Source organism: Mobula birostris, chromosome 6 (assembly GCF_030028105.1).
Source record: "Mobula birostris isolate sMobBir1 chromosome 6, sMobBir1.hap1, whole genome shotgun sequence".
In the NCBI taxonomy this organism is placed as follows: Eukaryota; Metazoa; Chordata; class Chondrichthyes; order Myliobatiformes; family Myliobatidae; genus Mobula; species Mobula birostris.
The window spans coordinates 174,168,317-174,182,769 of NC_092375.1; the positions used below are offsets into that span (position 1 = coordinate 174,168,317).

Here is a 14,453-nt window from a genome sequence, read left to right on the forward strand (position 1 = left end):
GTCCCCTTCCCACTCCCCTCTCCCTCCCCTTCCCACTCCCTTCTCCCTGCCCCCTTCCCACTCCCCTCTCCTTCCCTCCTTCCCACTCCCCTCTCCCTCCCTCCTTCCCACTTCCCTCTCCCTCCCCCCTTCCTACCCCCTCTCCCTCCCCCTTCCCAACCCCTCTCCTTCCCCCTTCCCACCCCCTCTCCCTTCCCCTTCCCACTCCCCTCTCCCTCCCTCCTTCCCACTCCCCTCTCCCTTCCCACTCCCCTCTCCCTGCCCCCTTCCCACTCCCCTCTCCCTCCCTCCTTCCCACTCCCCTCTCCCTCCCTCCTTCCCACTCTCCTCTCCCTGCCCCCTTCCCACTACCCTCTCCCTCCCTCCTTCCCACTCCCCTCTCCCTTCCCAATCCCCTCTCCCTGCCCCCTTCCCACTCTCAGTCCACAATGGAGACACGTGTCAGGATCAGGCTTATCATCTCTCACTTCTGTCATGAAATTTGCTTTTTTTTTTGCAGTGGCAGTACAGTGCAATCCATAAAATTGCTCCAGTACTGTGCAAAAGCCTTAGGCACACACCCTGGCTATAAACGTGCCTCACACATGCACAGTACTGTATAGTGGATGTTTGTAATGCCATGACTTGCATTTGATAAAGACAACATGACAATTGTTCACGTAGTTTCAGTCCGAAGCAAACACAACTCCCCAGCTTCATAGAAACATAGAAAACCTGCAGCACAATACAGGACTTTGGCCCACAAAGCTGTGTCGAACATGTCCTTACCTTAGAAATTACCTAGGGTTACCCATAGCCCTCTATTTTTCTAAGCTCCATGTCCCTATCCAGGAGTCTCTTAAAAGAACCTATCGTATCTGTGTGTAAGGCTCACTTTTTATTGAAGTAGCTGATGACAAACCAGTGCAAATGTCACAACTGCCAAAAAAGAAGTCGCAGTGTTAGAGTCACAGAGGAATAAAGTTGTAGTCATAGCGATGTACAACAGAGAAATAAGTCCCTTACTTCAATGTGTCTATGTCAACCAACTTCACTTGCCTGCAGTAACTCTATATCGCTCTATGAAATACCTGTCTAGAAGCTCCTTAAATGTTGGTACTGATCCGACTTCCACCATCGCCTGTGGCAGCTCATTCCAGATGACAACGATTCTTTAAAAATTAGTCCTCAGAACTTTAAAATTCTTTCCTTTCACTTTAAGCGTATGCCTTCTAGTTTTGGACTCCCCTACTATATGTCCTCTCCATGCCCGTCATAACTTGATGTACTTCCATCCTGTCACCTCTCAGCCTCCTTTGCTCAGGGCAGAACAGGCAAGTTCTCTTTATCATTTAAGCTAGTGATATGGTCACTATCCTATCCAATAGCTCCATAATCTCAGGACAGTTATATGGTCTTTATCTCCTCAATGCTCCCTTGCTGACCACTCCGCTTGAAGGCCTCATGACAATAAAAAAAACCTGCTTTATTTCCTTTTGAAAGTCAGCTTGAAACCTAATGTAAATGATTATCCAAGACAACTTGAACATAGCTGGTGTTAGAAATCATTATTTATAATTTCACTTGGAACTATAATCTTTGAAATACAAACAGGAAAAGTTGGTAACACTGAGCAGGCGAGGCAGAGAAATTTTAAGCTGTGGCAGCAAAGGATGGAGAGGGGAAAGAAGTCCAGTAGTGATGGGACCAACCGGAGGAAGGAAGTAAATGCCTGGGAACAGAAGGTACCTCTGGAGTCAATGTAAACAAGAAACAAGTTAAATCTGAAATAACCAGAAGTTGTGAGAGATCAAAAAGTGAATGCTGGAACTATGAGATGCAAGACTGGAATAAGTGATTATCTGCTTAATGAGATGTTTGTGTTCTACAGTCACAGGAAGCCCGAAACCAGAAGTAAAATGGGCGAAAAACGGAATCTTACTTCAAGGGAAACCAGGTGTTAAAATATATGAAGAGGATGGAGTTCAGCATCTTTGCTTTAACAATATCAGTGTGTCAGATAGTGGTTCCTACAGCTGTACAGCATCAAACAACAGAGGCCACGTTTCAAGGTGCTGGACTTTGACTGTAAAAGGCAAGTAATTTAGTCCCATGAAAGTAATATGCCTTTTGTTTCAATATAGTTTCTGATGTTGTGTGAGGGATTAATGTTATACTCAATTGGTTGTAGTATTAGAGAGACTGGAAACCCTAAACTTGAGCCCAACGCTGGGAAGTTATTAATGACATTTAAAATCTTTCTGGTAAGTTATCGGCTAAAGGACAAGGACCAAAATATTGCTTCAAGAGGTTCAAGGTTGTGATAAGTGTCTAATGGGTTGATAAACATGTTGTTCCTTCAAACAGACTATAAGAGTTTGCTCTATAAGCTCCTGCATCCCATGTTAAGTACTCGAAGATCAAAGTGGGAGTCCATGTGTAGAGCCAAAAGCGATCGGGGAGGTCTTAAATGCATTTTTTTTTTGCATCTGTTATTTACTCAGGAATGGGTACAGAGTCTATAGAAGTAAGGCAATACAGCTTCAACTTCATGGACTCTATACAGATTACAGAGGAGGAGGTGTTTGCTGTGCTGAGGCAAACTAGGGTAGATAAATCCCCAGGGCCTGACATGGTGTTCCCTTGGACCCCGTGGAAGGCAAGTTCCGAAATTGCTGGGACCATAGCAGACATATTTAAATCATCCTTAGTGACAAGTAAGGTGCCTGAAGGTTGGAGGGCAACCAATGTTGTTTCACGGTATCAGAAAGTCTCTAAAAATAAATCAAGAATTTATGGGCCGGTGAGCCTGTCATCAGTAGTGGGAAAGTTATTGGTAGATATTCTAAGCCATTGGATATATAAGAATTTCGATAGACAAGGAATGATTAAGGATAGCATGGCTTTGTGCATAGTAGGTCATGTCTAACCAAACTGATGGAGTTTTTTGAGGAAGTCACTAGAAAGTTGATGAAGGCAAGTGAGTGGATGTTGTCCACAAGGATTTTAGCAAGACCTTGGACAAAGTCCTGCATGGGAGGTTGATCAAGAAGGTTCAGTTGCTTGGCATTCAAGATGAGGTAGTAAATTAGATTAGACATTGGCTTTGTGGGAAAAGCCAGAGTGATAGTAGATGGTTGCCTCTCTGACTGGAGACTTGTGACTAGTGGAGTACTGCAGGGATCAGTGCTGGGTCCATTGTTGTTTGCCATCTATGTCAATGATCTGGATGATAATATAGTAAACTGGATCAGCAAATTTGCAGATGACAGCAAGACTGGGAGTGTTGTGGACAGTGAGAAAGGCTATCATGGCTTGCAGTGGGACCTGGACCATCTGGAAAATTGGACTGAAAGATAGCAGATGGAACTTAATGCAGACAAGTGTGAAGTTTTGCACTTCAGTAGGACTTACTAGGGTAGGTCTTACACAGTGAATGGTAGGGCTCTGAGGAGTGTGGTGGAGCAAAGAGATTTGGGAATACAGGTCAATAATTCATTGAAAGAGGAATCACAGGTAGATGGGGTCATAAAGAAAGCTCTTGTCTCATTGGCCTTCATAATTCAAAGTATTGAGTGCAGGAGATGGGGTGTTATATTGAAGTTGTAGGAAACATTTGTGAGGCCTAATTTGGAGTGTTGTGTGCAATTTTGATCACCTACCTACAGGAAAGATGTAAATAAGGTTGAAAGAATACAGAGAAAATTTACAAGGATGTTGCAGGGCCTGGAGGATATTGAAAGATTGTAGAGATTAGGACTTTATTCCTTGGAACATAGAAGATGGGACCTCCATCTTCCAGGACGTGCCCACTCCTCATTGTTACTGTCAGGTAGGAGGTACAGAAGCCTGAAGACACACACTCAGCGATTCAGGAACAGCCTCTTCCCCTCTGCCATTTGATTCCTAAATGGACATTGAACCCGTGAACATTACCTCCACATTTTTTCAAACTATTTCTGTTTTTGCACTATTTTGAATTTAGCTATTTAACATACATGTATATATTTACTGTAATTGATTTATTTATTTATTCTATATTGTTGTGTACTGCATTGTACTGCAGTCACAAAGTTACAAATTTCACTACATATGCCGGTGATATTAATACTGATTCTGATTCTGATATTGAGAGGAGATTTGACAGAGGTATACAAAATTATGAGGTGTACAGATAGGTAAATGCAAACAGGCTTTTTCCACTGAAGTTCGGTGGGACTACAACCATAGGTCATGGATTAACGGTGAAAGGTGAAAAGTTTAAGGGGAACGTGAGGTAACTTCTTCACTCAGAGGGCCATGAGAGTGTGGAACGAGCCAATGGCCCTACAACCATAAGGAACTTCCAACTAGTGTTCCCTGGTATTTTCATTAGGTCTGGAATGAGCCGGTAGGCCTCTGCACTTGGAAATTCTTCAGGGATTCCCATCATTCTTCTCATCAATGGTGGGCTCTCTACATCTTAATTTTGTTCTTTGCAATGGTGAGAAGCAAATTGTCCTTTCAGAGAAATGCAGTTCGAACTCCTCAGCTTGAGTGCCAAAAGGATTGTGTTCGATTTAACTAAACATTCAGTGTAACGTCCAAGGATCATTAATGTCTTGTCATGAAATGAAATACCTTTATTGTCATTGCATAGTACAATTTGTCATGCACCAATACAGCGGAAATGAGTTTGCAACTCTCGCACTCAATGCTATAAAACAGCAAATAAAATAAGTAAACAATAAATAAAATCAAGTAACCAGCCAGTATAAGCAACGTCCAGCAAAACAAAAGCACAGCTCAGATGCATGACAGCCGTAAAATCAGTACTAAAGTAGCAATGTAACCAATTTATGGGTGATGCTTGATCGATTGGTTCAGATCAATTATAGCTCTGGGGAAAAAGCTATTTTTCAGTCTGGAAGTGCGGGCATGGAAAATCTTATAATGTCTGCCAGATGAAAGAAGTTCAAACAGATGATTGCATGGGTGTGTATTGTCCTTAAAGATGCTTGTAGCTTTCCTTAGGCAGCGAGAGCTGTAGGTATCCTCCAGGGCTGGGAGCTGTGTCCCGATGATCTTCCGTGCGCTAGAGACGACCTGCTGAAGTGCTTTCCTATCAGCTGCTGTACAACTGAGATACCACACAGAGATGCAGTATGTTAAGATGCTCTCTATGGCGCAGCGGTAAATGGTCACCAGCATCTGTTCAGGCTGACCAGATTTCTTAGAACGGAACAACTCTGGACAGGCCAATTAGCCCATAGTGTTGTGCCGATCTTAATACTGAGTTATACTAAATGTCCTCCTGCTGAGTATCATTGATATCCCTCTATTCCCTACATATTCAGGAGTATCTAAAAGCCTCTTAAATGCCATCAAACTGCCTGTTTCCACTCCTACCCCTGGTAACTCACTCCAGGCTCCTACCACTCTCTGTGTAAATCAAAGTTCAAAGTAAATTTATTATCAAAAAACATATTCTGTACAATGCCATTTCCAACCTTGAGATTCATTTTCCTGCTGGCATACTCAATAAAACTATAGAATAATAACCATAACAGAATCAATGAAAGACCGCTCGACTTGGGCTTTCAACCAGAATGCAGAAGACAACAAACTGTGCAAATACAAAAAGAAAAAAATAATAATAATAAATCAGCAATAAATATCTTGAACATGAGATGAAGAGTCCTTGAAAGGAGTTTATTGATTGTGGGAACGTTTCATTGATGGGGCAAGTAAAGTTGAGTGAATTAACTTGCCCTTCACAATTTAAAAGAGCGTCTTCTGGTGTTTTGTATTTCTACCCTGGGAAAATGATTCTGACTGTCTACCTTAAGTATCTAATAATTGTAAAAAGAACTCCCTCAGATCTCCCATTGGCCTCCAACATCTTAGAAGAACAACTCAATTTTGTCCAACCTCTCCTTATAACTCATACCCTCTAATCCAGACAGCATCCTGGTCGACTGTTTCTGCAGCCTTTCCAAATTTTTGCTCCTTATCTCTTCTGAAGAATATTAAATATTTTAAATGGTTTACCCTGCATTAAAATAGTACAGGAATGTAGCAAGTATGCATTTTCTCCAATATCAGTCGCATCAGTAATTTATGTGCAACAACTACAGTATTGTGCAAAAGTCCGAGGCACATGTATGTTGTACTTATCATTTTTCTTGCCCCTTACAGGTGGTGCGTATGTGTATTTTCCCCTCAATCTCAGGTCCTCTACCAGAGGCCTGGGAGCTTGCGGGTATAGCACAGTATCTTTGCTGTTCCTAGGGTACGCTCTTCTGGACCGAGATCTCAGATGTTGTTCCCAGGATTTGTTGGAGCCTGGTGTTACAGCCAAATGGTCCTATCACCACTGGGATTACTCGAACTTTAACCTTCCAGATTCTTTCTATCCGGTCTTTCAAGCCCTGGTATTTCTCCAGCTTCTAGATAGATAGATAGATATACTTTATTAATCCCGAGGGAAATTGGGTTTTGTTACTGCAGCACCAACCAAGAATAGAGCGTAAATATAGCAATACAAAAACCACAAACAATCAAACAACAAAATGCAAACTATGCCAGATGGAAAATAAGTCCAGGACCAGTCTATTGTCTCAGGGTGTCTGACCCTCCACGGGAGGAGCTGCAAGTTCGATGGCCACAGGCAGGAACGACCTCCCGTGCTGCCCAGTGTTGTATCTCGGTGGAATGTGGCCGAAGTCCAACAGTAATAAGTTCAATATCCGGTCTACAAACACGTTCCTCGATCGTAATATGACCCGGATTGCACCATCTGTTGTTAACCAGAACAGTAAGCACCCAACTCCTTTACGCTTACCGCTCTCAGTGCACTTCCGGTCAGCCAGAACGGTCTGGAAGCCGTCCATGGAAAAGTTTTGATCAGGTATGTCCTCGTGCAGCCACGTTTCAGTAAAACACATAACACTGCACTCTCGAAATGTTCTCTGACTCCTGGCCAGCGCCGTGAACTCGTCCATTTTATTACCCACCAAACTCCTCTTCTCCATAAGTCTCTGTTCTCTCCACCCGGTCCTCTTTCCTCAACTTTGTGATCCCCCTCTGCATCCTCCATGTGTTTTCCTCCAGATTTCAGCAGGGGTGTCCACCGCTCTGCTCGCTAAACCAGCCGGCATTAGCGCAAACAGCTGGTCCCTGGCATACACAATGCGACCTTGCTTCTGTCCCGTGTGTCGGGATGTAACTATTTCCAGTGCTAAAAGCCCAAATAAAACTGTCTCTACCAGGATGTTAGAGAGGGTGCAGCTTCAACGTGTTACCGTGAAAAAAAAATACAGAAAATAACGTAAGTTAAAAAGTAAGAAGAAGAAAGTAAGAATACTCATCCTGATGTTACTGTCATTCAGGACTGCTATTACTATTGCTCTCTTCTGTTCTTTGTCCAATATCACTATGTCTGGTTGTTTGGCCAGTACCTGCTCATCAGTCTGTATTTGGAAGCCCCACAGGATCTTAGCTCTGTCATTCTCCATTACCTTCTCAGGTGTTTCCCATTTGGATTTGGGAATGTCCAATCCATACTCAGTGCAGATGTTCCTGTACATAATTCCTGCAACTTGGCAGTGCCGTTCAGTGTATTCTGCCCCTGCTTGCATCTTGCACCTTGCTACTACGTGCTGGACGGTTTCAGCGGATTCCTTGCAGAGTCTGCATCTCAGGTCTTGTCTGGTGTGATAGACCCCTGCTCTATTGCTCGTGTGCTCAGCGCCTGTTCTGGTGCAGCCATGAGCAGTGTCTCCGTGCTGACTGTCAGCCCTGTCATTTCCAGCCACTGGTTGGATTTTCTTATGTCAGCCGCCTCTGATATCTGGTGATGATACATCCCATGCAGTGTCTTGTCCTGCCGTGGCCTCTGGTCCTCTGGCTCTGCTTCACCCGCTTCCATCTCTATATCCCCTGCCTGCTGTCTGAGGTATTCTCCTAAGAGGTCGTCTTAGGAGTCATCTTCCTGACATACTCATGGATGTTTCAGATTTGTTCCAGGACTGTGGCCTTGACACCTCCAAGTCCTTATTCTGGCGAGAACAGTCGCTCGGCAATGGACTTTGGATGGAATCCTTCATGTATTATTAGTAGTTTCTGGGTCTCGATGTCAGTGGCTTCCAGTTTGTTCATTGGCCAGCAGACTGTTGTGGCTGGGTATCTGATGACTGGTAGGGTGAATGTGTTGATGGCTTTGATCTTGCTCTTCCCATTCAGCTGGCTTTTTAAGACCTATCTCACTCTTTGGAGGTACCTGGATGTTGCAGACTTTCTTGTGTCCTCGTCGTGGCTTCCTGCAGGATCCCCAGGTATTCATAGCTGTCCTGTACATCTGGTATGTGACCTCCAGGTATCTCGCTCCGTCAGTCTTGTTGAGTTTGCCTCTTTTCACTGTCACTCTGCTGCACTTTTCCAGTCCAAATGACTTCCCGATGCCCCTGCTGTACACCCTTGTCAGGTGGATTAATGAGTCAATGTCGCTTTCATTTCTGGCATAGAGCTAGGGTGCCTAATACTCTAACACAGTCCGGTATTTGTTGATGTGGAGCGGAGAGAGAATGTGTAAATCTGGTGGGAGCAAATGATGTTGGGAATGACGAGGGCGGAAGGGAGGGGTGTGTGTGACAGCTGACAGAGAAGAAGTGCCAAGGGCAGGGAGTGGCAGAAACACCCAGCCCAGAGTCACCAGACAAAGCAATTTGATTCCACGCAATTGGTTTATTGACCATTACAGAACATCCTTCTGGTTCTTCCTACACCCTCCCCTCTCTGTTCCTCTTTTCCCAACCATGATTTCCTTCTCCCTGCCTCCTTCCCACTCTCAGTCCACAATAGAGACCCATATCAGAATCGGGTTTATTGTCACTCACGTGTGTCATAAAATATATTTTTTTTTCTTTTGCAGCAGCAGTACAGTCAAGTTTATTGTCATTTAACTATATACATGTATACCATCAAACAAAATAATGTTTCTTCAGACCAGGGTGTAAAGCACAGTAGTACAGATAACACACAGTAACTTAGGAAAGTAAGAATAAAATCTACAAATGAATTACACGTAACTAAACAAAATAAAGCACATAAATTTAAATATTGTAAGGTACAGAACAGATTAACCGGTGACGCTTTGAATTCGATGCAGCAGAGAGTTCAGAAGCCTGATGGCCTGAGGAAACGTTGATTTCCCATCCTGACCATTCTTGTCTTTATGCATCGGAGTCTCCTGCCTGATGGTAGAAAGTTAAAGAGGATGCTGGATGGGTGGGTGGGTCCTTGATAATACTAAGGGCCCTGCGTGCACTGCATTTCTGATAACTGTCCTGGATGGATGGTAGGGAGAATCCCCACGGCTGTTTCACAGTCCTTTGTAGGAACTTCTGCTCGAGTGCTCTCATACCAGATGGTGATGCAGATGTCAGGATGCTTTCAATGGCGATCCTGTAAAAAGTCAATTAAGATGGGGGTGGGGGGTGGGCAAGCTCGCTTGTCTCAATCTCCTCAGGAAGTGAAGGCACTGCTGTGGCGCCCTATCCTCCTTATTCAGGGAGGTGGCACTGAGGGACCAGGTGAAGTAATCCATTCTATATACTGTGCAGTACATAAAACTGTTAGTGTACTGTGCAAAAGTCTTAGCTATATGTACCTATAATTTTTGCATGAAGAAAATTTATACACACCTTAATGATGGATTACTTTGATTAATCAATTCAAGGCTCCAGGGCCAAGGAGATGCCACCAGTTTTCACAAGCAAACTGAAAGATTGCACTGTGAGTGAGGGCCAGGATTTTGTGCTGGAATGCTCTGTGGATAGCAAGTCTCAACCGCGGATCACTTGGCTTGTCAATGGTAAGAGAAACATATTTAGAATAAAATCGAAGCAGTATTTTGTAACCGTTCAGGTCTGAGATTGAAGTTCAAAATCAAAATATGCTTGCTTAGTTTGTGATTTTGTAAAGATGATCACATTCCTCTATGTATGATTGAATTGCCTGATTATAGGTCTATGTTACAGGAAAATAGGTTGACTTTGCATCTGACACTGTTACAACAACTTGGGAAATAATCCTCAAATAGTTGTTAGAGAAGACATGCACCAAATGGACTACTTCTGCACCATAAATTGTGATGATTCTGAATTATTGTTCCTCAAATCATTTGGTGATCTATACCTTATTTAATATTTATTTTTGAGTGCAGTGGCAAGATTGGAATGTGTAATTTTTAAAAATTGACAGAAAATGATTGCATTCTGTTGCAAAAATCTCACCACTTGTAATAATGATCAGAGAGGTACAGAGAATCTGTATTTACCAACAAGTAACTTCTCTTGTTTCAACTAAAAAGCACGTGGGTTCAGAAACTATCTCCCTGTGTGCAACCTACTAGAATTTTCAGACTCTTCACAAACAGTCAATGAAGAGAAAAGGTATTAACCGGGGAAGGAGTCTACGCTGGCCAGGCGATCCTTGTGGTCCCGATCTCCACGTGTCCATGGGGTCCTCCTTATCTGCATTGGTTTGTCTCTGGCTGCTGGAGAGTTAACACCCCTGTGTATTTGGAGCTCCTGAGTCTTATACTGTTTCTCATCAATTGAACTGTTGGATCTCCATCCCATTGGCTGAAGGTCACCTGACCTACCTGGGTCACCTTCTTACTGGTCATTGTACAGGGCTACAACCAACATTGTTTCATGGCTCTGCCCACCCCTGCCTTGTGTATTTGTGCCTTGAACTGACTGGTTTTGACCAGTTAAATGAGGCAAGCCAGACAGTCTAACGAGATTACAGGTTGCTTCTTTGGTAGGTCTGGCAATTTACGTAACAAGTAGATACTCATCCGAGAATGGTCTCCACAGTTGTGTCCGCATTCAATTGCTCTGATTAGATTGTCCCAGAATCAACAATCAGTTCAGAGTCTGCACCTTTTACATAACAAATAGCTACAGTACTTGTTTTGAGAATAGTCTCAGGTTTAGCAGATCATTACCTGAAGCTTCCTGTGTCCACATTCAGTTGCTCTGATTAGATTATCCAAGAGCAAGATTCAGTTCAGAGCCCACAAAATGGGAGAAACAAAGAAAACTGGTTTGTCTACTCCCCCTGTGCTTGCTCAGACTGGCCAACATCTCCCCTCCTCTTAGTCCAAAGATATTTATCTAAGGATCATTATCCTCCTCTCATTCAGTTGACTGCCCAGAGGACTGCCATGGAACCCCAGTAGGTGTGCAACACTTGCATTCTATAAATAATATTACCATTTACTAACTAAATTCACCCACTTTATACTGACAATCATCTCTGCTGTTTCATGAAAGCATTTTCCTCGAGTTTTTTTCCATTATTTCAGCAATATCATGTGTTGGTGGGTTACTTAAGGATATCATGATCTCATGATAATCTCATGATATTTGCCAATGTTATGAACCCTTTTCCAAGAGTAGGTTGAATTATTTCCAGTTGATATACATTGAGCAATACAATTATCAGGGTATATAAAATTGGTATTACAGAAGCATGTGATACTATTCTCACCTATGGATGTATTTGAATATTTGTTCCCAAATTCCAAAACTTAGCCCAAAAGCCCGGGTCACTCAATATTTCATTTGCCTTACTAGCATGTGTTTTAATTACTTTAGTGTGCTTAGTCCATTGATGGATTATCTCCCTTGCCTCCTCCACAACATGTGTCCAGTCTGCAGTCAAGTGAGGAGTTGGTAGCAACTCAGTAACAACATAGTCCCACAGATATTCATCTGCATTAGTGAGTTCGATCTTGAAGATCCCATTCGTTACTGTGTCTCCTGCTGGCTGAGGTAAAGTCATCCCCCAAAGGCCAGGTCTAAAGTCACATTTCCTGTGGGACATTGTGACTTTCCAAAGGGCATTGTTTCCATCCCTTGCTGTAACTGGTGGCCCCTGTTGCTATATAATAGGTCTGTCCCACCGAAGCATATTGTAAGAAAGACTGATTATTCACAGGCAAAATAGGCAAAGAACTATTTTCATAAGTACTGAAAGCACAATTTGTAAGCTTCTACTTTGTCACTTCTTCTAGACAAGACCAGTGGTCTCCCCCTTAATAAATCGATCCCTTTCCCAGTACCATTCATAACAATATCATGTGTTGGTGGGTTACTTAATGATATCCATGTATTCTCATGATATTTGCCAATGTTATTAACTCTTTTCAAAGGGTGGGTTGAATTATTTCCATTCCGGGGAATGCGGAATACTGCTCCAACATAAAACCTTCCTTTACCATCATCCCAGGTACCCAGTACTCTGCTGGTTATTGTAAGGCTTCTAATATGACACAATGGCACCCTTGCCCCAATCCATTCTTTTAGATGCTCATCTGAAACCCAGTTTGGTACTTGATATGCATCCAGCTGCAATAAATTAGTGCAGTCATGGTAAGCAACAATTAGCATATGTAGCACAGATCTCAGTTTTACGCATTTCCTTAGACATCAGGTCTATGCGGTCAATAATCAGATTTGTTGTATCTTGAAGAGGCTTCAGAAATTTAACCACATCCAGAGCTACGTGGGATGCATCTCAACCAGTCTGATTAGTTTGTACCTGATCTTGGTAATTCTCCCCAGTAATATCCCTTATTTTCTGCTGGAGGGACTGTATCTGGGTTTCTAATTCTGCTTATATCTAGGGTGTTGGCCTTGGCTAGCCCCGATGCATAACCTGCTCCCACTAATTCCAATAGTCCTCTTTTCCTTATATTTTTGACTGGCTTAAACTCACTCCTGCTTCGTTGTCTCCCAAGAAAGTGAGTATATAATCATTTAGTTTTAGGTGAGCACCATTCAGACACTGTATTTCAGTTAGGTAAAGATTACCTGCATATTCTGAAACCCTGGTACCAAAGTGACAAGTACCCCTGTATCTTCTAACACTAATCCTACCCCGTTTGTATTACACTGGGTCGCACTACAAGGCAGTGAATACGAGTGTCAAGCTGTGATAGTAAATCATCCCAAGGGTCCATTTGTAAACCAAAAAGGGAGGGGTGGAAGCAGATCAGATAAAGTAATGACTGAGAACAAAGACAACAGGCTTGTCTGTCTTCCCAGTCCTTGATTAGACTTTCTCCTGGCCAACAGTTCTAATGAAGAAAATACCTGAATTTTTTTGCAATAGTGGAAAATGATAAAATTTAAAACTGGTGCATTGTGTGTTTACTTAAGAATGAATGTGTTCAACACAAGATCTTTACCTGTTTATCGTTCTTTCCTGCAGTACAACATAATGTCATAACTTTTCCTTTACATACTGCCACAATCTTAACATGTTAGTTTTGCTTTGAGGTTTAATCAGGGTTCCTTTGATTAAGATTTCATTGATAAATTCATTGGAGGTTCAAATAGAAATGTAAACGAGACAAATTCAAAAAGACCCGTGTCTGTTTTTTTTGCTGTTTTCTTGGCTTTAAGGCAATAATGAACTCCAATGTTCTGATCTGAAACCCTTGACTATAAGAGCAGTAGCTTTTATGAACTTAATGAAGAAATTTCCATTTGGAGTAGTTCTAAAATGATGCCAGTAGACATCTATCGTTCATTGAGAAACTGAGTACTTTAAGGAGGAAACCTTCGTAGTACTGTATCAGAACAAATTACCATTTTATAGTTCATCTCTGTTTTACCGAATTGATTCTTGTATCACACAGACTTGCAGTTCATTGAGACAGTTTGGATGACTGACTTATCAGGTTATTGATTCTTTCACTCTTTCTGCAAGAAGACAACAAACAAAATCCTTGAATTCAGATAAATGCAAAATGTAATGCCATTAGGTGTTAGATTTGCATATTAATTATAAATTTTTTCTCACTAAGATACTTTGCTCAACCAATTTATTTCCAGCTGATAATATCTTGTTGAATATCCTGCAATCATTTTAACTTCTATGTTCCACAATTTCAAACATGAGAGGCCTTCTGGTGTGTAGTTCTTATGATTGCTCATGGCAAGATTGAGGATATGCTGTCAGAGAAAGATGGGAAATTTATCTTGGGTTATGAACAATGTATTTCTACTGTTAAAGAGTAAGTTTACATAGTGTAACTGGTGCTTTCTTCAGGATAACCAAATTCCATTGCTTTGCCACCCAAACTGCATTGAGTAGATCAACTAAAATCACATAGACAAGCAGGTGAGGACAGCATCAGTGGTGGAGGAAAGGAAACCCCATTCTTTTACGACGGAAGGTATCCCTGATGTTCTGGAAAGGAAAGTCTCATCCTGAGAACAGTTGCGGTGGAGACAAAGGAAGTGGGAAAAGGGATAGTACTTTTACCGGATCAAGGTGGGAAGAGGTATAGTCAAGATAGATGTGAGAGTCAGTAGGTTTGTAAAAGATATCAGTAGAAGTTTATTCCCATACATGGAGACAGAGAGATCAAGAAAGGGGAGAGAGGTGTCAGAAATGGACGAAGTGAATTTAAGGGC

The 14,453-nt window shown here is 42.3% G+C and overlaps 1 protein-coding gene across 2 annotated transcripts in view; it reads left to right on the forward strand.

The window, feature by feature from the left end:
- Positions 1 to 14,453, forward strand: part of LOC140199600 (myosin light chain kinase, smooth muscle-like) — a 356,925-nt gene that overhangs the window by 188,909 nt on the left and 153,563 nt on the right. For both annotated transcript variants that reach the window (XM_072261938.1, XM_072261940.1), the window contains exons 9-10: positions 1,871 to 2,074; positions 9,698 to 9,832. In XM_072261938.1, coding sequence (XP_072118039.1) covers positions 1,871 to 2,074; positions 9,698 to 9,832 — 339 coding nt within the window. The remainder of the gene's footprint in view (positions 1 to 1,870; positions 2,075 to 9,697; positions 9,833 to 14,453) is intronic.